Source organism: Anguilla anguilla, chromosome 2 (assembly GCF_013347855.1).
Source record: "Anguilla anguilla isolate fAngAng1 chromosome 2, fAngAng1.pri, whole genome shotgun sequence".
Lineage (NCBI taxonomy): Eukaryota > Metazoa > Chordata > Actinopteri > Anguilliformes > Anguillidae > Anguilla > Anguilla anguilla.
In genome coordinates, this window is record NC_049202.1 from 66,363,111 (window position 1) to 66,386,765 (window position 23,655).

The following is a 23,655-nucleotide window of genomic DNA, read 5'->3' on the forward strand; positions in this document are numbered from 1 at the left end:
CCCCCACCCCACCCCACCCCACCCCTCCAGGTTTGTATGATTCTCTATAAATCCACAAATCCACATCTCTGTCGTGAGAGAAAAACAGCTGTTCTGCGTTATTTTTCATCTTCATACAGAATTTGCTGAACATATTATCACCGAATATGTTTATCCATGCTTAATGCCCAAGGCTCAGCAGGCAGTCTGTGGGATGTAATTTCAGTACAAATTTAGCCTTCTGGCAGACTAGGACTTTTTAGTTTGTAAATAAAGAGGAAGATTTTTTTCCCTCTACCCCTACCAAGCTTAAAGAATTCCAAGTTCACTGTGGAAACACAAATGGAAAAAGGCCCAGCTCTCACACATGGTGTAGGATACAGTGGACGTACTGTACTGGATGTATGAAATGTCTATAGACACCTACAGTTTGCATACTTGCATGTGTCTAGTAATAAGTTGTCAAAGAGCATGCCTAAAAATTGCAAATGTTTCCACGGCCATCTGCTCACTAAATCTGAGCTCTGCATCAGAAGTAACTCGTCCCACAACGTTCTACGCTTAGGAGGAGGATAAGAAGCAATTCTGAGATGTGAGATGGAAAAAAAAAATCGTCAGATTGTGTGTGCGCGCATCCACTTGGTTGCTTGCTTACTCTGTGGGTGTAGTTAACCCAGGCTACAGCTGGAGTTACATAAGTGCACATCCAGGTAAATGCATCATGTATTTAGAAGAATATGATTTATATCATTGCCAGTGAAGTAGACAATATGATGATACATATATTAATCAGCTTTAGGGTTGCTATTGCTTTTTTTTTTGCAATACTAGTCCTTGACTAGGCAAATACTGTTGCCCCATTGCTGAATTTGTCATTATTTTTCTTCTTCATACTGTCTTTTTTTTTCTCTGAATAAAAAAACTTATTTTGACTTTAATACTGAATTGCGACCATTGATAATTTTATATATTGAGCCACATGTGGGTACAGCATTCATACATACTCTATACAGCTTGAGGGTCAATAAACCAGAGTGAATACAATGCAGTTTCACATGGGTGGCTCAAGATTGGTAGTCATGCCGCACCCAAATTGTAGCAATTTATTATTATAGGCAGTATTATATACATTTTATAATACATTATAAAATTTATTATTTTGTATACTAAACTTTGTGAACTTTTCTCTGGACCAGTGTTTAACCCCAACAGAATAAGCTGCCATAATAACGTGTGTTTTGTATGTTAAACTGAAGTTAAAAACTTAGTTTGAAAATGGTGATGGACTATAGATTGACTGTAAATTAATGATATGGAAAACTGTGGATCAACTATGAATACTATAACCAACCCTGTTCCTGGACATCTACCATCCTATAGGTTTTCACACTAACCCTTAAAAAGCACACCTCATTCAAGAGCTAGAGATCTACTGTTGGCCAGATGATTAGTAGAATCAGGTGTGCCAAATTAGGGTTGAAATGAAAACCTACAGGGCGGTAGATCTCCAGGAACACGGTTGGTTACCACCGCTGTAGTGTATTGATTATAAAGGCATATGTGGAGAACCAATCACATTTCCAACATAAACACAGTATCTAATACTGCAATAAAATGGGTTAAAATGCATATTAATGGATCAAAATGTCAAATATATACAAAATACGATGAAGGTTACATAAATAATTCAGTTTATTGCAGCGTTTCATGGGAGAGAGGGGCTTAATCACACTGTGTGGGTTGGTGTCACATGGATCAGAAACAATGAAGCTGGGAACTGCTAGCTCTGCCTGGAACAAACATCCAAACCTGCAGCTACAAAATGGCGATGGTCCACCATCTCAAAGCCACCACAATACGATACTACGCTGTGAACACAGAGTAACCTTCCTCCGTTTTTTTTTTTTTTTTTTCAAAAGAGAGATTCTATTTAGCAATATTACCTTGACGACTCTAAGCCTCTAGCAGCAGTTATTGGACATGTTTCATTCAGGTTTCCTCACATTGGGTTTATACACACACAGCTACAGTGTTAACTTCCGCATCTTTTTCAATCTGAGCTTTGTCCAAACAAGGCTGTAGCCTTTGTCTCCTCTCTAACTACCAGCCTGACCAGGGTCAAGTATGTATTTGAAAACACTCCTCCAGTTCCCAGAGAATTTTCAGTGATACTTACCAAAAATGAAGTCAAATGAAATTACAATTTTTTATCTGTATGTTGATGAGCATAGATGTTTGTTTCAAAATTCCAGCAATCTGAGGGAATTTTACTGGAATTACCCTTCAGGTTCAATATGTCAAATCATTATTGGTCTCAGGTCTGCTCGACCAGTTCATATGTTATGTGAAATCCACTTTTTGTGTTTCTCCAGTATACGCACTCATCTGATGACAAACAAAACAAACTTTGTTTGCATTGTTCCTGACTGCTCTGTCAAGCACAAAACTTGGCTGTACACACAAATCACACAAATCAATACAATAGAGTTCGAGAGCTAGGGCAGAAAACTATTCTATCAATTTTTAAAATATGAATTGTATAAAAATTTAAATTCACCCATTAGATGAATACGCTTCTGGCAAATTTATCATATTACATGCAGTCTGATTGGGGCAGGTTTTCAGTTATTAAATGCATCGCTTTCTGATTCATCCGATCTAGTGACCCTACTAATGCATTGCCCTATATATATCTATATAATGCACTGAATGCAATCAGTTTCCAAATAAGGAAATAAACAAATAGGAATTTAGCACTCAAACTGTCATTACTGACTGAGAAAGGAAAACAGACACCATGCCTGGAAAACCACACCGTTCTATTACAGGCATCAGTCATTACAGTTGATTAATTATTGTTTGAAAATTATTCAAAATTATCTACCAATTAGGTAACTAAAAAGGCTGCTCTTTAAACTTTTCACTTACAGTATACAGGAGAATACTTAAATGCACGTTATCCAGTAGTGGTGTTTTTTTGATAAGCAGTTTCTTAAAAAAAAAAACCTTTAGAAGATTGTACTCTTTTTTTCCCCCTCTAGATATAGGGAACTATAGGCTGGCTTTCCTGGACCAGCAAAGACCCAATATATAGCTAGGATTTGTCAGGAGAACTTTCTGCATTTGATGGTCTGATGGAATGAGGCAGCATTCAGCTTGTTCTGGGCTCAGGTGTCTACAGAACTTCAAAGACCTATATCATATCAGGGCAGTGAACTCATGAACTGGCTTATGGTTCATTGTTAAAACAGGATGTAAAAAATTCCCTCCAGTATTTGAGGAAGTATTTATTTTCTAGTGGAGCATCATTGAAGCAACTTTTTGCAGGTTATCTTAATTGCAGTCGTGGAATGTTTTATGAATAGGCTGCACACGCATTTAAGTGTCAACAGGGGGAAGTATAGCATTGTAGATAGAGCATTACGGGTAATGTAACTGTAACCACAAGATGGCATCATTTTGCTGTCTCAAAATTCCACATAGCTTAGTATGCCAGTGTAAAGAAAGCTTGAAAGGTCTAGTTAAGCCTTGTGTAACAACACACACACACACACACAATTCTGCATGTCGGCAACAATTATGTCATATATGTCCACAATATATTTATATGTAGTAATTGTGACCACTAATAACATATTAATATATAAACATACATTTATTAACATCAGTTTGAAAATGAACGAAAGTTTCCATAGTCCCAGAAACGCCACGGCAATGTGCCTAACCAGCTTCATATTGAAGATTAACGACAGCTTGAGGTTGGAGGTGTCCTCACAGACAAAAGAGCGAAAATAGCTGAAGAGTGGGCAGAAGGTTATTAAGTAATAATGTGTTCAGTCTGTTGTGATTGCACTGCGTCGGCATGCAAACCCTGGTGGAACTGGCTCAGCGCATCCAGTGGGACCAGCTTCCCCAGCCTCGCCCTCAGAGATGATACTCCTTGGCATGTGCCCACGGACCTGGGGCACCACAGTGAACGCCATGCATGTTTTAAAATACTCTGAGAAGGAGGGCACAAAAAAAACAATTCACAATCAACGAGCAATCCCAGCCGAGAAAGAGAGAAAAAAACTATTTTCCCAGCATGTCTTAACTGTCAATTACACGTTTTCTCTCGTTCAGATTGAGAGTTTAACGAGCTTTAGAAAGCTATGAAAAACGAACTACAATTACTTAAATCTTCCTGTTTAGGATGCTTTCAGAGACGATTAAAAAATAGCTAACTGCATTTGTTCTTGAAGAGCTGGCATTGTCATTACTCATTGGCCATTTTAGGAGTAAGACGAGTAGCTGGCTTACACAATTAATATGACATGGAAAACCAACGACTGCTGTAAATAACATCCTAGATTATTTATTAAATGTCTATTGATTGACTATGATTAAATGATAATTTAATCTGACCACCATACCATAATCTATATTGGTTGATATTGGTAGATTTGTAACTTTATTCTGAATGCAGACACATGGCCATACTTCTTAGTACCATATGGCAGGCTGATTTCTAAATGGGAGCTCATTACGATTTGTCAGCTACGTAGATATAACAATGGGGAAGATATTTCCATTGAACTTGTAAAATGTGGCATGAATCAATCAATCGCTTTAAAAACGTAAGCGTTTCCAAATGAGTTGATGCATAAAGTTTAGCCTTAGCGACCAAGCTATTCTATGCAAAGTTCTGTGCATGCCCTGTATTTATGTCAGCACTTTTGGGGTAATGTCCTCTTCATTCCGCCATTTGCCCTGCTATTTTATACACGCGCTGGAATAGGACCTTGCAGAGGTGAGGGTGTCCTCATTAGGCCACTGCGTAGTCATGCACTCCACGGTTGCCGACTATCTTATTTATGCTGAGGAAACCACTGGCAAATTTATGCTGTGTGTTAGATGTTGGATGCATTTTGGTGAGCACAAGGAGGGCTATTTGTGTCAGGCTACGTGCGTGGCAGGAAAAAAAAATCTAAATCTGGACCCTTTTGCTTTTGGACGTAAGGACAAAAGTGGCACGAGTCACCTTTTCAGGAAGGCCCTAAAGGAATGCGCTTCTTCAGTTTCAATGGGATAAGACACTTAAAACAGATCAGAGCAAGAAGATATTGATATCCACGCTATTTAGGGCATTTACATTTGTATTCAGGATACTCACTACTTACAGAAATGAACTGACTCAGGAGAACCAGAAGAGGTTGTGTGGGATTCCATGGGAACTTGACACAGAGTCTCAGTAATTATGCTGCTCTAGCCATGAACCTGGGACAGTACTTAAACGGCAGTTGCCTCAAGGCTGCCTCTGCGAAGGAATCTTGTGGGACTACGCATAAATCAGGTTTGTTCAATGAGGTCTTCGGTTGGTACAGTAGGTATCCTCCGCCTCATTGCTCACTGGTGTCACCTCTGGTGAACTGAGAACCCGCCTGCGCCAGGAACATTGGTTACACTGTCCTCTATCACAGGAACTATGGAAGCTGAGTTGTTGGACTCCAGGGCAAAGAGAACACATGGCTGACTGCCTGTGTTTCAGATTATGGGCGTGATAGCTTGTGCGCTAGCAAAATTGACAGAGGATGTTGCGTCTAGATACAATTAAGCATTCAATACTGGGTAGGAAAACTTGGAAAAAAAAAAAAACTATGAAAGAACAATTGGGGGCTACTGGGGTGTTCATCCTGTTAAGGCACTGTTCCAATGTGTGCATAGGCCCCATGGTCTGATATTTAATCTGGACTGGACTCTGGACTGGATGATGTATAACTGGCATAGCAAGGGATTCAGTTGGACAGGTTGCCTGTGACTCATCCCTCACCAGTGACCACTTCTGGTCAACTGGGCACCCTCAGTATTCCTGCTGAAGCTGTACATGAAGATGCAGTGTCTTCCTGTGACTCTGTAAATTCAGTTTATGGACTAAGCAGTGACTGAGTGATGCGTTTCAGAGGAGGAGAGCATGTGCTTGTTTGCAATCTCCCAGATGTCTAGCAGAGGTTGCAGCACTGAGTGTGGCTCCTCTGCTGATACTTGCATGAAAAGCAGCATTCCGAAGCTACTGATTCAGTCCCCTCAAGTCTAGTCTAGGGTAAGCTGGTGTTGTTTTCTGCACTACTTGCTCATGTCTTTTGACAGTTTCACATCTTTCTCCAGCAGAAATGAACTTGCCTTCAGCAAGTGGGCATGAGTGAGCACATGGTTCCTTGCAGTGTAGACCTTAGTGCGCACCGGGATTCAGCGTCAGTTTTGTTTCACGGTGCCCCTTAGCATACCGCCAGCAGAAGCCGTGACTCTGTATACCGCACTTCTCCCTGTAGATATGGGGTTGTTGAAAGACATGTCCAATGACTGACTCTTTTTCATCTGGGTTACCACAGTATTTCTGGGTCAGTCCTCCTGGTCTTCCTTGGTGGAATACCAAGAATTTCACATCTACCATTGTCCAGCTATCCACCTATTAGCCTATAATTCAGTCGGTAATATTTTATTTTCTGTGGGTATTCAGTTCCAGGTTCAGTTTTATTGCTTGATACAAGTTTCCCCAATGATTAGACATATAAAAATGTTTTCCTGTGTAAGCCTTCAGTTGCATGCTGACATTTTAATTAAGCTTTAAGAGGCCTCTGGTCAGCATATCTCTTATGTTTCAGTGATTCTCTTTCAGGTGAACACCATTCCATCTTCAAGGAATGTGGAAATGGAATGCATTCTGTTTACACCCTAATGCATTCCTTAAAAATTGAGGAACATTTATGTTTAAATATCTGTCATTTGTACAGCATTAAAAGTCTCTTGATAGCTGTAAAATCCAATGCAACTGAAAAGGTGATCTTTCCTTTTTTCAAGAAAATTTCCCAGGAATTGAAAATGAAAAATCCAGAGCAATTTATAGTAACTGAAGGCTTTTTTGGACAATTCTGGAACAGGCAAGACAAACAAACAAGATAGGCACTAAATCACTAACCCACAACACCTAGCACAGACACACACAACGGCTAAACAATTTGCACACACACGAGCACTGTAATATTTCCTGTACTTTACTGCCTCCTCCCCCTCTCCCCCAATCAGCCTTTGTCTCCTTGTCTCTCTTGAATCTATTGTTGTAGGCTATTGTTGTCAGACAGACCCTGACTGTTCCTTTCCGATTGTGTCCTCCCGCCTGTTTTCCTTTTTCCTGTCTGCCAAGCCGGTGCAATCAACACCCCCGCCACCCCCCCCCCACCCCCCCCCCCACTCGGTGACAAAGGGGCGGAGCATAAAACATACAGTGGTCCTCTCTGTCTCTCTTTCTCTAGCTCTTTGTGCTGATCAGTCCTGAATTTTATGTAGTGTACTGTCCTGATTTTGGATGTTGCTTACCCTTCTTTAATTTCTTCCTTAATTTCTTGATTCTTGCCTGACGGTTTTGGCAGGGAGAGGAGGGTGTTTACACAAAGAATATGGGTGAAAGAGGGACACAAAAACACCAGTAAATTGCTTTACTGATGGCACAGGAAGATATAACAAATAAGTTTGAACATTAAAATTATAAATTAAGTTCTGTTCAGTTCGTGAGGTACGGAAAACACAAAGAGCATCCTAGTTATTTTGTGACTAATACTTATACTGTTTTAGCTTTCCTGAATGATTTTCCAGCTGAACATGGAAAACAGATTAAACGTGTGAGACAGATTATTCTGAGTGATAAGGTGGCCCATGTTAAGGTGACTAGTAGACCTAAATTAGTGAAATAAAAAGTATTTGACGACTGTGTTCTCAGCTCTCCCTCTATGGGTCAGCAGGGAAACTGCAGTGTAAAATGCAGACATTTTAGGAGGCAAGGATTCAGACAATGAAAGGTTTGTTGAGAATATACAAAATGGCTGACCTGGGAAAATAGAATATTGATCTTGTATATGTGGTTCTGGGGGGGGGGGGGGGGGGGGGGGATGAACATTATACTGAGCCACTATACAACAGTACATATATATGTTTCTACCCTCATCTCCTGCTTTCATGACAAATATATCCTGCTCATAAATCTGCATGCTGAAAACCTACTACAGCTGCAGGATGCTGATTGCGTAGTTCTTGGAAATGCCAAAAGATATTTAACGGGGGAAATTAAATTATAAGGTAAATACTCATTAAGTAAAATGTAGAGCAAGGCATCAAGAATAAAATATAGATCTTGAGAATCTAGATGTCAATGATTTCATATAACAAGATGAAATAATGAGAAGATAAACTTGCATTAAACTTATGTATGTTACAGTCATCCTGTTATACTGTTTGATGGACAGAAAATGTGAAGCGTCATAATTACACTTTAAACATTAAATAGCTGAATGACTATGGTAAGACCAATGGTATCGGTCATGTCTGCTTTTAAAAGCTACTGCTCTCACAAAAGACTGCATGAATCCCCTGCATAGACTCCTCCTACTCTCCCGCATGCTCAGCCCCTCCCCCCTTCTCTCTTTTCCCACCCCTCCCCCTCGCCGGTCTTTAGAGTGCTGGCTCTCTTGTGCCCTCCCCTCCCCCTTCCCTTGATGTTTTTTTCTCCACTCACCACCATCTTTTCTTCTAGCTTGAAGTTTTTCTTGCTTATGTCTTACTCGTTTCTGTGCTTTGATGCTATATAGTTTCGTTAAAATGTTTTGTTAGACTCTGTGTAAGGCACGCACACCTGCCCTCTATCGCATTCATAAGAAGACAAGTACTCAGGAACCATTTTGTGAAAATTCTAATGTAAGGTTACATTCTTTTTTTTATTGCACTAATCCTTTTTTATGCAACATTCAAGGGTTTTGATATTTTTGACGGTCAAAGCAAATTATACACACACACACACACATATGCATATGCATATATATATATGACATATATCAGTAATTTACCGTTATTGCATGTTGTAAATGTAGAGGATTGCTTGTGTTCAAGAAAGAGCCTGGTGGTGCTTCTGTTTGGTACACATTCTGCATGCACATAAACACATGTTCAAAAACAGACAGATGAACTCACTGTCTGATACCACACATGCATGAATATTCCTGTTAAATGTGCATGCGGCGTGGGAAAGGGAGGGGCCAGAGAGAGAGAGAGAGGGAGAGAGAGAAGGAGGTGTGCTGAAAAAAGCGGGAAAATAAAGGAAGGAGGGGCACTGTGGGGGACAAGGTATGCAGGACATAGCGGAGGGGGGAGGGGCGAAAGTAGAGAAAGGAAAAGCTAAAAATGATGTCACATTTTGTTACCTGTTCACTAATATGTAGGTGCTAAGTGTCTAATATGTCACACGGGGATAGAGATGCTAAGAAAAACCATATTTTTTGCATGTCATTTTTATAGAAACTCAATATACTGAATTTTAAAAGCATTTATTTATTTTTTCCTGCATGGGTTAGGAGGAAGAACAGCTTGGCAAAGTCCTCGGTGAGTCCTTGGTGATAATATTTGTCTTAATTGCACAGCTCTCGTTAGCATTTGCCAGAAACCGCAAACAAGTCGCCCGCAAACACGTAATGCTATTTCATATGCGTGCTTCCATGTGATTGCATTGTGCTTTTAAGAGCACGGTAGGAGGTGCTTATTTTGCGCTCACCCCCGTTCTCTCCCTCGCTCGCTCTCTCTAAGCCCTGCCCCCTAGCCCGCCTCCAGCTTTGTGCACACTACAGAAGGAGAGGGGTAGAGCGGAGCTCCACTATTGGCCGCTGAGAACGGGAGCGCACTGACTGAGAGAGGCCTTGCTCTGTTGTAGTACTTTTCCTTGTGTGTCCCGTGGAGTGTGCACGTGTGTGTGTGTGTGTGTGCACGAGTGTATGACGTGGCTGTGTTCCGTGCACAACCGACAGTGACGGAAGCAAGTGGCTCATAACGTCATACAAACGCAGAGCGGCAAAGGAACGTTAAAGAAGTTAGTGGGAAAGGGATTTATTTGCTGCGATTTTTCTGGGTGCAGAACTCAACAATAAAAGGTAAGGTTTGAATTTTCCACTGATTCTTTGTAAAAAAAAAAAAAGAAAGTATTTCCCGTTTAATATTTTAATGCTTTGCATTTGGAATTGTGTGGAATTTATATTTCCAACGGTTTTCCATGTTCTAGGCCTTTTGGGTTTTCACTTTATTGCTTCTATATTGTGTTTATTTGATTTCATTTAAAAAAAATTCATTTTCAGTCTTATAAATTGGTGTTTTGCAAGGCCGAGAGGTCGAGGGGTCAAGAGCTATCCATTTGATTCACAGGGTCTTGAGGCCTAGTCAGGTGTATGTGGTGACTGAATGCATTTCAACATGACTATTAGCAAAGGAGCCCTAAGGAATATGTTCATTCGTTGATTTGTCGCACTAATATTTTGTCATTGGCAGTTCATTTGAAAATAAAATGATATCTGGAACACTTATAGGGCGTATTGTTCAATAAACCTACTTTATCTCAAAGCTATGACGATGGTGATTTTGAATGATTGTGATGTTAACCTTGTCCTGAAGTGTCAGGAGGTAGCATAAATGTTTTTGGTACCCTGGCTGAGGTTACTGCAATAGAAACATTTTTGAGAGGGTGGGGGGAAGGTGTATATTCATATTCAGTAGGTTTTCTTGTTCCAATAATTAGGAAATAACAGGATATGAACATCACTCTAATAAAGGAGGAAAGACACCCCCTGCAAACTTCTGGGGGAGGGAAGAGTTCATTGATTTGACAGAATGGCTTCAATTTAATCTGACACCCATTTATAATTGCAGCCATTCCCCCCAATTAATCACAAAGCTAATTGCATCTCCATTTTTCTTCTCAATCAAGTCTTCATTTTTCCCCCACAGTTTTCCAACGCTCAGTGGTGTACTTACCTGCTCATGAGTACTCACAGTGTGTATGGATGACCCTCTTGAAGCATTCAGTGTATTTGTTTAATAATAGGTTGGTATTCCTTCGACTGCTAGTTGAGGCTGAGGGTACTTTATCTTTAGTTGCCTTCTGCCTGCCTCAGGATGCACTGTGAACCTGGCTGTGCCCTTTTTTCTCTGTTAACATGACACCAATTTAATGCTAACCTGGGCATAATTGACAATTCAACACAGTAAGATACAGACCAGATTAGTGGGCAGGGAGTAGGTTATTCATACACAAGCTATTTTGCGTTTTATGATTCAAGTTTTGAAGACTGAGATCAAATGCGATTTTTACAATTGAGGGATGGGGAGGTATAGAACTACATTTTTATAAAGGTTGTATTGGCTTAACTTGATAATAAATTTGCCATCAGATGTCAGATTAACTTACTTTACTAGTTACTGAAACAAGTGAAGACACTCATCAATGTGAATACTGTAATGTAGGTAATGCTGATACAATTAAATGCAGATACTGACTATAGAAAAGAAACAACATCGGAAGCTTCAATTTTGGTAATATAATACATAGTATTAATATTGTTGTATTGGGCTCATCTTTTGCCACAAAAACTGTGCACAAATAGCCACAGCTACACACACTGTCACAGAGTCCAGCATATATATATTTTTGCTTTGCAATGTGAATTGGATGGCTATGACATGTTTGTGCACTGTCAGTGTTGCAGTGTGGCAAGTCTGGGAACTGCAGTCTCTTAACGTGGCTGGTGTGATGTCTCAGTTTCTGCAAAATATGGAAACATGCAAACAGGGCTTTTGTAAACTGAAGTTAGAAGAATGAATTGCTTTAAGATAACTTCTGTCTGTATCCTTTCTCGTCCTCTTTAAAAGACTATGTGTATTCCTCAGAGCTAAGAAATGTTATACCGTAGATTCCGACGTGTGAGTTAAATGCAAAAAAAAGCAGGCAAAATAAAAAACTTATCTGTGACTTAGAGAATAGCCTCTGGCACATATTTACAACCACTGACCATTAATATGATAAACCTTAAAATGCATTTGTTTATTACTAAATTATAACAATTTCCCATATCAAACATGTTGCAGACAGGGCCAGAAAAATAATTTGCTCAAAAACACAATTTTCATGGAATGCTTGTAAATGGACACTTGTGACCCAATTTATTTGTGAAAGCAAGAGGCAATTTCTTTCATAATCTACTGCCAGTACAACAGGAAAACATTCACAGATAGCTTAAAAATCAAGATTCAGACATTCAGCCTTTCTTGTCGCAGGTTGCATGTCCTCTTTTTCCACATGAATACATTTTGAAGTTGTTGGGAACATTTCCCTGGAATTGTGAGAGTCAGTCAAAATGATTCGGAAGAGGACTGAAAACTGCAGCAGTGTTTCAGCCTCTCCAGGCTGCAAAGGATGCATTTGGAATGTATTAGCGGATTTTACATTAGACCAGACAAAGATTCCTCTTCTCTCTTTTTAAATATTCAATTAATCTGAAAAATGAATTCTGACTAAACTTAATCAAAGTACAGAATTCAAATGTATTCAAATGTATGATTCAGTTTTTCAAAGTTTCATATTCGTCCTTCCTAAAAATGCAAACCTGTCATGTTGAACAATAATCTGACAAAAAATTACTAAACATTTATGTCCTTAAAATTTGCTGTTCTATATGTATCTTGATAAGCCTCAATTACCAGAATATTATGCCTTGAGGAATTTTTGTTGGCTATAATAGACTGCTGCGAATTAGTGAAATATTTCTCCACCTGCTTTTCAATTGTGTCCTGTTGCCACACATTTCAGCACATACAGTAACCTACAGTTGGCTTGTGGTTAGCAGAACAACTAAACATAGGACATATGACAAGAATTTTTATGTATGCTTGGCGTATGCCTCTTATTATTTTACACCTGTCCCTTCTAAGCAATCACCAAGCTTGATCTTATCTACCGATGGCTTGTGTCGTTCACTGAGTAGCTAGCTCCTAGTACAGGAGTCCATTAGGCACTCTACAGACCACCCCGAGGACCCACCAAAAGAAATTACGTATTCTAGGCAATTCTGGAATTAAACCAGAAAGCTAGTTATCTCTGTGGTCAAAAATGGATAGTCGCAGACTCACAGACAAACAAATAGTATGGGAGCATTGTCAAGCTTACTCACTACACCTGTATAACATCCGAGGGTTCACCGCGATATGAAAACCACTGTTAAGGCCACATTCAAACACAATCCGGCAATGCGGGAAAAACGGCAGTCCTCCCATTCATTTGAATGGGGGGTAGTCCGTTTAGGCAGCGGGAGTGGGGGCCGCATAGGGTGCAGAAAAAAACCCGCAGCGCCCGTGCGGGTAGAAGTAGAACTAAAATCAACTTTTGCCGTAAAGCAACCCGACGTCATGCTGCGGTGGCCAATCACGTAAGCCGGCGATCAGGGAGGAAGACGCCCACGGGAGGAAGAGCCTTGTTTAAATTACCATGTAGCATTCCGCTGTTTACCGAGCAACTGTGAAGCCTGAAATATAGCTGAAACCGGGCGCTATCCAGGCGGAGTTCATGGACCAAACGATGATACTCTCCCAGTTGTGTCCTCGCTTAGTTTATTTTGTGTACCCAGCTTCGACGTCTGCGTCTGGCTTGCAGTCTACGCTTAAAGTTAAAGTTCACAAAATGACGTCACACAAATGGGCCATGTAGTGACACACCCACACCTTGTAAAGCGCTTTGGATAAAAGCGCTATATAAATGCAGTCCATTTACCATTTACTCTGCACAACCCTGCGGCAAGGTGCCGCATTGCCTGATTTGGTGTGAATGCAGCCTTAGCCTCAAGAACTGAATGGCTAAGTTGGAGTTAAAAAAAAGTTCTGGAACCAAGCCTTATAGACAGATGCGATGAGTATTAACCTGTAAAAAGTGATGGAAAGAGAAAAGTGTGGAGGAAGAAAGGAACGACCCCTGATCCAAAGCACCCTAGGCGGGCCTCATCTGTGAAACTGGATGGAGGCAGTGTTTGTAGTTGAAGATTAGGCACTGGAATATACAACCCTGCTCTCCTGAGGATGGAGATCCCACACTCTGCCATTTCCTCTTCAGGTCATTCAAGTTCCTCTTCATTTTGCAAGAATGTCTAGTATGCAAAATTACTTTATTTGTTCTGAAATATGTCATACAATTTATGACCAGTCGTCAAGGCAAAGTGACTAAAAGAAGTGAACTTGAATTTACAAGATTTTAGAGAGGAGTATCAGGGACCAAAATGCTGCAGCCATGGAGGTTGCAATCTAAGTCATGGACACACAGGAGTGTCAGCCTGTAGCCCTGGGAAGTATATTGAAGCAGAGCTTAAGGAATGAAGATGTAGTTCACATGGAGATGAACACATCCATCCATTTGGAAGCACAGTGATCCTGGAACCTCAACAGAACAACAACACCATACTATTATTATACAATAATAATGTATTAATATATATAGCCTATCCACCGAGGCTTGAGACTGATCTCAGGGTTGCCAAATTTGGTGAGCTGGCTCGCATGAGAATTATTCTATTTGAGGCAGGTGGAGGGCGACTGAGGTTGTTACCGAGATTATTATGGACTTGATGGCTGCGGGTACATGTACAGTAGTCTCGCATAGCCAGACCTATCTCCACACTTCGTTTCAGCGCTAGAGAAAGGTCTGGCTCAACCCGTTATCATTCCGGTATAGGGGAAAAAAACGTTCTGGCTTGTTTGTATTTTTTTCAAACCAATCACAATCGTCTTGGGCGGCGCTAAGCCCAGGATGCAGCGATGGTGCCCTTGAAAAAACGTTAACACGCAGATAGCGGAAGGGGAGGAGAATTCCGAAACAGTCGGCCAATGGCAGGCTTATACCCACAGTCTATATCCTGTAAGTCAGACTACATCTACAGTGCTTTATTTTTATTTTATAATATTTTTTCAAATTTATTTTTGCGCATGCGTGAATTTGACTTGCTCTCGTCTGGCATGGCATTATACTATGTGAATGTACTGTTTTCCCCATAGAGATTTTTCTCAGGGTGGTGCTGTTGAGATTTCTGGGGGGGGCGTGCGGTATTGAGATTGTTGTTTTTTTTTCAGCATGAGATGGACATTGGGTGGCGTGCCCAACAAAGCATGAGAGCTGGCAACTGTGTTAATCTACATTAACCTGCATAAATAACGAAACCCACTGATATGACTTGCAATACTTTCTGTATGAAAATATCTAAATGTGAATAAGCGTAAACCTTTCCATGTGTAAATCTTGCTCCTTCATGAAGCTCCCGTGGCACTGATACCACAGCTTCAGTGCGCAGCTGCAAGGGAGAAAGCCAGGCTGCCCTAGCTGCTGCACCGGCGGCCATTTTGTTTTGCAGCAGGGAATGAGCACAGGCTCCATCTGCAATAGAGAGCAGAGGGGGGAGGGGCAAACACTGTGGGACTGAAGCACTGAAATGGAAGCGTGAACAGCCCTTTGACTGAAGCCTTTACTGATGACCAGTTGTGAAAATATTTGAACATACAAAAAAAAAAAAAGCATTTAAACTGAAGGAAGACATTTTAAAAATTATATTACATGCATTTTTGCAGTGGTAACCTGCTAATGCTTTGTATCAACATGTAGCTTAGCGGAAATAAGGGCAGAATTGGCATCCTTAAAGTTTTTTTCTTTCATCATGCTTCCTCTTTGAGATATGTATTTATTTATTTTGCCAGAAAACCGTCTAAAACCATTGACTTGCATCATTTTTTAAAAACATAGCCTTTATGTAGCTACATGATCATTTCCTTCGGACTGTGTTTCTCACTGCGCTACTCCGGTCAGCACGCAAGCTGCATGCAAGCAGTGCTATTCTGCAGTCCTTTGCTGACCTGCCCATGCAGTCTATCTCACTCACAGTTGCACAACCCTGAACCAACCCTTTCTTCTTTCCTCTGCCTGCACGGGGGCAGTGCAAGTGCTGTCTTGTTAATTCAGTCTTACTCAACACATACTTAACACCCCCTTTCCTTAACACAAAAGTTGTAGCATAAGAGGAATCATTTTATCTCTTTGCACCTTACTGGTAGCTATGCACTAGCTAAGTAACTGGGCAAAATGCATATACTGCATGTTGACAGGAAGTCAAGGGCGGGGTGTGCGTGTGGGGGTAGGGGTGGGGGTGTTGGGGGGGGGGGGGGGGGGGGGGGGGTTTGCGAGGGTGGAGCTGGTTGAGCTCTTTATGTTAAAAGTGAAATTTCAGTTTCAGCCTGCAGTATGAGCATGACTGATTTATCAAAGCTACACAGGAGCGCAGCTACGTCTGTGTCATTACTGAATTTACAGGGCAGGAGGCCTGACAGCAGTATACACATAAGCCACGGTGAAATGTCAGTTTTAAATATAGGAATCCATAGCGATTATGTAATAGGTAAATATTTTGACTTATTTGATAAACACTTATTTTATGGAGAGCTGAAAATAATAACAGGAATGAGTTTTAAAGTTTTTGAATTATTTGGTTACTTAAAATGTTTGTGTGTCCTCGTTAATGAAAATTGGCCTTAAGAAATGTACTTTCATACCATTGTATTATGTACAGACTGAAAGAAAAGCTATTTATGCAAGCTTGGGCTAAGGTATTATTGTGGGCACATGATACTTCCAAAAGCAAAATAACTTAATAACTTAATCTAAATATGAACATATGAGATTTAGGTAAGCAAGTTTATCGCAAATTGAAAATAATTCCCTAAAATGGGGTTGTGATGTGATTTTTTTTATGGCTAGTTGTCTACCAAACACCCCAAAGTTGAGTTTTGCAAATTATGTGGTCCATTTAAATAAAAAAATCCCTGCTGTTTTTTTTTTCATTTGCAGCTCTTGTAATCTTGCATTTGTCTGAACTCCATGTTTTAAATTTTCATCTTATTTAATTTTGAGGGATCAGTGTGTTTGGCAGAAATTATTCTGTGTTGACTTGTTCTTTGGTTTGTCTATGCTTGCAATTATATTTAATCTTGGAACAAAAATGTGAATGAAGTGTTTTGCTAGTTTTTGTAATTCACAAGAGACCGTTTTAAAACAGCTGACCTGATTTTTAAAAGTAGTGATTGCATTCAGATGTAAAGATCAGCATTACTGCTAATGTAATAGGAATTATATATAATTTAAGATTAGTAATTACACATTTGGTTACAGAAGCATTTTTGGTGTGCTAGTGTCAAACATTCTGGTAATAACATGGACTATACAAAGATTCTACACTTTATCACATGGCCTATTTCATAACAAAAGATAAATGTACTCTGAAAACATAATCACGATGGATGCGGGTATTTCTCGAGTGTCCTCCAACAAGTTGGTAATGACATATATGTCCACAAGTATTGACTGACTTGAAAAATTTCAAATTGTTCGCTATGTCCTATTTGGTAGATTTTGCTCTAGTTAAGCAAGGGAAATCTGGGTCACTTGGCTGGTGTTCTAGAACACTCATAAAGTCATTGTAGTAGACTGGGAAAAGGAAGGAATATGAAAAGGCTGTTTTTAAATATGAAAAATAAATAAAGTGTAAAAATGAATGTATTGCAGGACAAAGGGAAGATATGCTACTCATGTTGGGAGAGTAGCACTGTAGAGGGCTGTCACAATATCTACACTTTTGAATTCATTAGTCATGGCTTCAAATGAACGTGATTAACACTGTCCTGTAACTGTATAAATCATGTAGGACCACAGGAGAAAGAGTATGAAAGTCACTGTTAGGTTGTTTTCACCAGCAGATTGTAGTGGCCAGGGAGAAAATCAAAATGTAGAAATCAAAATACTAATACTTCTTTCAGTTGTTCAGTTGTTGATTTCTTCCTGATTAATTCCTCTGTAATAAAAAGTCCATTTCAAGCCAGGCACCAGAATAATGATAATTCTGACCTGAATTGGTAATGACTGCAAAAATACGAAATTGACTTTCAGTTTGCACACTACTTTTTTTAAAAGGTGACTTGTGTTATTTGAGAGAAAAAATAACTGTCAATCAACATTTATATAAAAGCATTGTAGAGGAGAATTAGTTGAGATTTTTAAAAAAAATCCCTCTTTATGTATTGAAAACTGAAAAGTCAAACCTTTACTGCGTATTTTTATGACACTGGCATCATATTTTGGCTCCCCTTATGTTTTATGCATAATTTGGCCTGGATCCCCCCATCCTTTCAGAGTGGTACATTCCATGCTTAGCTGTAATTTTCCACTCTTGTCTGTTTCTATGGGACTGTGTTAAGAGGATGGGGGAGGTGCACATGTCTGTGTGTAACATGGTGTATGTGTGTGTGTGTGTGTGTGTGTGTGGTTTTGTGTGCGTGTATGTGCATGTGTGCATCTTTTTTTATGGAGTCAGTGTGCTTTTGTTTGTTTAGCAGGTTTTGTGTTCACAGAAGTGTAACTGCGTTGCTATAATTTGTTATAATTGTTTGCAATGCACCTGAGGGTGTGTCCATTTGTGCACAAGTGCATTTTTGTAAAAGCCCTACCGTGTGTCACAGATTGTGCATCTGACTTGCCCATATTTGTAATTTGCAGCTGTGTGTTTATTGTGTGTTGTTGACTCTCTTCTGACTGTTCCCGAGTTTCCTAAATTGAAACACTTGGTATAGTCCCATTTCCCAACCCCCACTCCTTTTTCCCTCTGCAACACAGCGTCATTCCCCTGTTTACTGAAAATCCTTTCACTCTCTTATCTCTTTGTCCAACTAAAAAATGAGAACAGATTGGAATCAAACTCTTATTCCAGCTGTGGTCAAAGGTTCAGAGTTAATCAAATGTATTCTCCATTATTATTTAGCTATAGTTATAGCTATATATCATACACATTCCTAGTATGGTACATTAAGGAGGCCTAGCTTTTCAAAATTATCAGAGGTATTTTAAATGTACTTCGAACCTCGCAATCTTGAAAATAGTTGACAAGGCTATTTATTTGTGTACTCATTGTGTTGAACTAACTGATGCTTTTAAAAATTAACATTATTATGATTTCAGATGAGCATGACATAAACTCATGTTTCAATCACTTGATATACTGAATGTCACAAGTACACATTCATAGTACATATGCATATATACGCATGCATGCAGTGCAGAATACACAATCCCTGCACTTCTTGATTGTTTGCAGTTTTTATATCATTATGTATCGTAATATAACCACAAAATACCACATTAGAGAAAGTAGAAAGATCTTAATTCATACTATAGTTTTTATTTAGTTGAGCTATTAATATATATTATTTAAACATTTGCCTACTGTGTCAGAATCGAGACGTTAGAAAATGAAATATTTGGGCCTGCCAACACAGGGCCATGATGTCACAGAAAAGGAATTGTGAATAAGAAATTTGAGACACACCTTCTTTCTCTGGTGTAATCTCTCGTGCTCTATTACATTTTAGCCCTTCATTTGAACATGTTTGCTGGCATTCTGTGGTCTCAAAACATGCTAAAATAGACAGCACGGTATTTTCTTATGGAGGGGACTGATACCAGTTTCAAGGGCCATCAGTATAGCATATCGCAGCTATCGAGGCACATTCAGTGCGAAGCAGAGACAGACCTCAGAATAGTGAATGCTGATTGTTGCCAGGTTTCTGTTGTTCTGGGGTAATTATGGTGATACAAAGGGAAAAAATGTGAGCGTAAGAATTCAATTAAATAAGTGCTTGTGGCTAATTACCGTGTCTCAAATTTCCCTCATACCCTTATGCCATCTTAGATAGAAAATAGAATAGAATATGATACAGATACAGATTGAGCCTTCCATGTTAATTTTAGTTTCATTAGATGAAGGTTAGAACTGACAGTACACATTGTACTGTCAATGAAGAGAGAACGTCAAGAAATGTCTAAACTGCAATTAATTTTTCTCACTCCGAAACGAAAAGCTTCAGTAAAATAAGTTACCTGGCCAATTAGGTTCTATGTAAGCCGAAATATGTAAGCTGGGATGGAAGTCGAACCATCTGAGAATTTCATGCATTGTTGTCCAGTACTGGGTGTTCCAGCGAAATAAAGCTATTCATAGGTTTCATCCCAGGGTCTTTTCAAGCTCACCTCTACACCTCCAGTGTCCCAGTGCCTCGTGTGACTAAGCTGGACCAGAAACAAAGAGAAGTCAATAGCCACAATGCCAGTTAGGCCAACCAGATTGAGCTCAAATGTTCAGCTCAAAGCCTCATGCAAAATGCTCTGACGGAATACTGACCCAGGCTTGAAAACTGTTTGACTTTGTAGGTGCCAAAGTCAAATCCCCCCCTCCCCAAAAAAAAAGAATTCCTCCTTGTTTGCTGATGTCACACTTCTACTGAAAGATGGCTGCTAGTTTCTGTATTTTGACAACAAGCACAGGCTCTAGTCAACGGTACTACCACCTCTGTAACAAACTACCTGCGATAACCCTACCCTTGTCCATCCAATGCTGTGCCCCTTTACCCCACCTGGCCCAATGAGGACTATGAGGAATTGGAGGAGTCAAAAGTGTGGGTTTCAGGTACCCAGAAGGTGAGCCTGAAACACCACCAAGGCCTGAATGTGGCTGAGGATAAACAAGAAACCCTGGCACACGTATGTGTAAACGCAGCTCCCATGTAGATGAAATGGCGCGTGAACGCTCCACGCTGTAGCAACTTGCATGACAGAAAACATAGAACAGTGAGGACAGCGAGCACAAAGTCTGTTTACGCATCTGGAAAAAAATGCTGGCGGGATATGTTCAGTCGCTGGCTGCCAGGGGCAACAAGACCGTTGGAACTGTGACTTGTGTGGTGTTGATTCCATCCTAATGAAAGCACTCAGTGTGTGACCAGTGCAGAACCCTGTCCATCCTGTTCCATTCTACTGTGGGTGCGCTACCTAGCTACCAATAAAGATTTGTACATAACAACTTTTTGCTTCAGCCTGCTAATGGAATGGATTTGTCTTCAAATATGGTGATCGAGGAATTAGCCAACCAACTCCCTGAAAGAGTCAGTGAGAAATTTAGAATTTTATTTTGATGGTTTAGATTTTTATTTTATATTATATTTAATCTTATTTTTTGATGTTTGTTTAATTACCTATTTAAATATAATATTGAAGTGGATTAAGGACACACGAAGAACCCTTTTTGTGCTCAGCAGACGTAAGGGGAATGACTTTCACCAGTACACATTTGATGCCGTTATGTGTTCAAAACCACTGAAATATGCACAGGTGAAAATGTAAATTGTTGGGATTGAAAAGCTGAAATCCACAGCCAAGCATAAAGCTGTTCAACCACAGAGAACTCCACCATTCCTCTTTGTAAGTTACACCCTGGGGTGAAAATATAGATTTATGCTATGATGGGTTCTGTTTCCTTTATAACAGAAGTCCAACAGTCTTAATTTGTAATGTCCATTGTTCTGTCAGGTTAGATAGCTATTATGTTTCTAACGGCATAGATCAGTCGCTTAGTAATCCCGGGACTGGGAAGAGTACAGCTAAATAGCTAGGTAGACACCTAGAAGAATATTGGTGTAGTCAATACTGTGGTTATATGAGCAAATTGTTTCAATGAATCCTCAAGGGTTTTACCCCAATGTGTGGGAGGCAGAAATGGCTCTACTTTTCAAGCAGTCTCAAGCCTGTTTGGCAGATTGCTCTATGTGGGAACGCACATGAGTATCCACATGCATAATGCATTAATCTTGTTTTCCTATAACAATGGCCCTCACTAGAGCGACTTGATAGCTGCAGTGGTAATAAGTGCTACTTCATATATGACCCAGAGCATCTTGCTTGACCAACCTCATTATATATTTTTTCAGTTTTTGAAATATTCAGGAATGAGAAAGCAGCATCTGAAATACAAATCATAGAGGTTGGTCTCGTCATAGATGTTCATTTTTCGTTTGTCATTTTTAAAAAAAACTTATGAATATTTCTGTGTGAATATATTGGATTATTTTGAATTTTATTATTATTTTTTATTATTATTGTTTTATTTTTTTATTTTAAGTCAGGGTGCAGAAGACAGTGGGAAAGCTGAAAGGGTCACAGATGGCGATGGTATCAGAGTGCAGAAAGTACCATAATGGAGAGTCAAACCCCCTGCTACAAGAGGGGATTTATATATGGGCGGCTAGTTAGCTGTCCTACAGACACCGCTACATGGTCTCCCCGTGGATGATTATTGACCTTCTGGAAAATGACCTTTCTGCCAGTTTGGTTACTTAGCTGTCCTTCTGTCTCATTAGCTCTCACAACACCCAGAGAGCTGCGAAAGGCTCAAAAAATACGACAAGATCATTCTGATTTATTTAAAGCAAAAAAGAAATCTCTGCCAGAAACTTGCAGTAGCTGGACAGGTCTGCTAATGTGCCCAGCTAATGCAAACTCACTGAACACAAAGAAGAAAGAAGGAAGACATAATACAGCATGCAATAACCTTAAAAAACCAATTGACCTTGTGCAAAGTATCAAGTACAATCAGCACAGAATGAGAGGGCTTGGAGGTTAAATAAATCTGGCTGTTCAGCCTAGCTCCCCCTTGTGTCAGCAGACCTGAATCTCCCCTCCCCCCAGTCTTGTCGAGCTTTCAGAGTGGTACAGCCCATGCTACTCTGTAATTTTCCACTCTGTTGCTGGCTGACTGTGTTTCAGAGTGGGGGAGGGGTATACATTCCAGTGTGAGTTGTGCTATGCTGTGCTGTGTCCACATGTTCTCGTTTGTGCGTTCAGGAGAGGTTTTGCCAAAAGGTTTTGCGGGTTTGTGCGTGTGTGTATGGGTGTGTACGTGAATGTGTGTGTGTTTGCATGTATTTTAGCAGGGAGATTTAGGGGAAGGTTTTATGTAAGTGTGAACATTACACGTGTTCTGTAAAAAACAAACAAACAAACAAAAAACATTTTATGTATTTTTGGACAGGGGAGTGGCATGTGCTTGTGTGGACAAGTCTTACGGTTAAGTTCGACACTGTGTCTTTAAAAAAGTGTGTAATGGTACTTAAGTACTGAATGTCTCTCTCATTTTGTTTGCCTATGTGGGCCTGTGACTTTTTGTGCACCAAACGACTATGTTAAACGCAATGCGTTTAACCATAAGCTCACGACACCAGTGTAGTTTTTGTGTATGCCAACAACACATACTCTCTTTTGTAGTGTCAACAACACATAGTCTCCCCCAGCAAGAAAATATTTGGTATAGTCCAACAGTGGTTCGCCCCCCCGCGCCCCTCCCCCATCTTTCTGTTTAGCCGTTGTGCGTTCCCGCGTTTACTGCAGCTCTCCACAGCGTCGCCTTCTTGTTTTTGTGTGGTGACCAACCCAGAAACGGGAGGAAGGGAAGAGCTGGGAGCACTCTCAATGCAGGCTCCAGTCAAAGGTTAATCACCCTTCTCTCAAATAAATATTTGCTAGCTAGTCGTGGCATGTGGTTTAAACACTGCTAGATTACATTTTACTTGTTAAAACAGATCCATTGTAACTGTTTTGATTTGATTTTTAAAACTTATTTTGCATAAACATTTTTTAAGGAGATAGTGCTGATATGTGCATGTTCTTGCATGTTTATCTGGCTGTTTGTGGTACTTGTCCAAAAATATGCATAAATTAATATAAAAATCTTAAAAGAACTTTGCTTGTTATGTTTTCCTAAATGAGCTAAGGCATGCTAAGCATGTACTTAAATATTGCTCTTGGCAATGACTATATGTACTCACAAAACTAAGTGCGCAATATTATGTACTATCATGTGTTGTTCAGTGCATAAATACTGCACTAAAAATGAGACAGGAAAGTAGGAAAGAAGATTAATGATTACAGCT

General features: G+C 39.9%; 1 protein-coding gene across 9 annotated transcripts in view; it reads left to right on the forward strand.

The window, feature by feature from the left end:
* The first annotated feature begins 9,617 nt into the window (after positions 1 to 9,617).
* The window catches only part of atf7ip (activating transcription factor 7 interacting protein), a 34,358-nt gene continuing 20,320 nt past the window's right edge, over positions 9,618 to 23,655 (forward strand). For 6 of the 9 annotated variants that reach the window (XR_004764104.1, XR_004764105.1, XM_035406497.1 and 3 more), the window contains exon 1: positions 23,092 to 23,213. Coding sequence is in view for 4 of the 9 variants with exons in the window: in XM_035406497.1 (XP_035262388.1) it covers positions 23,195 to 23,213 (19 nt within the window). In the remaining 5 variants the exon portion in view is untranslated. The other 3 variants (XM_035406494.1, XM_035406496.1, XM_035406495.1) reach the window with 3 other exon arrangements.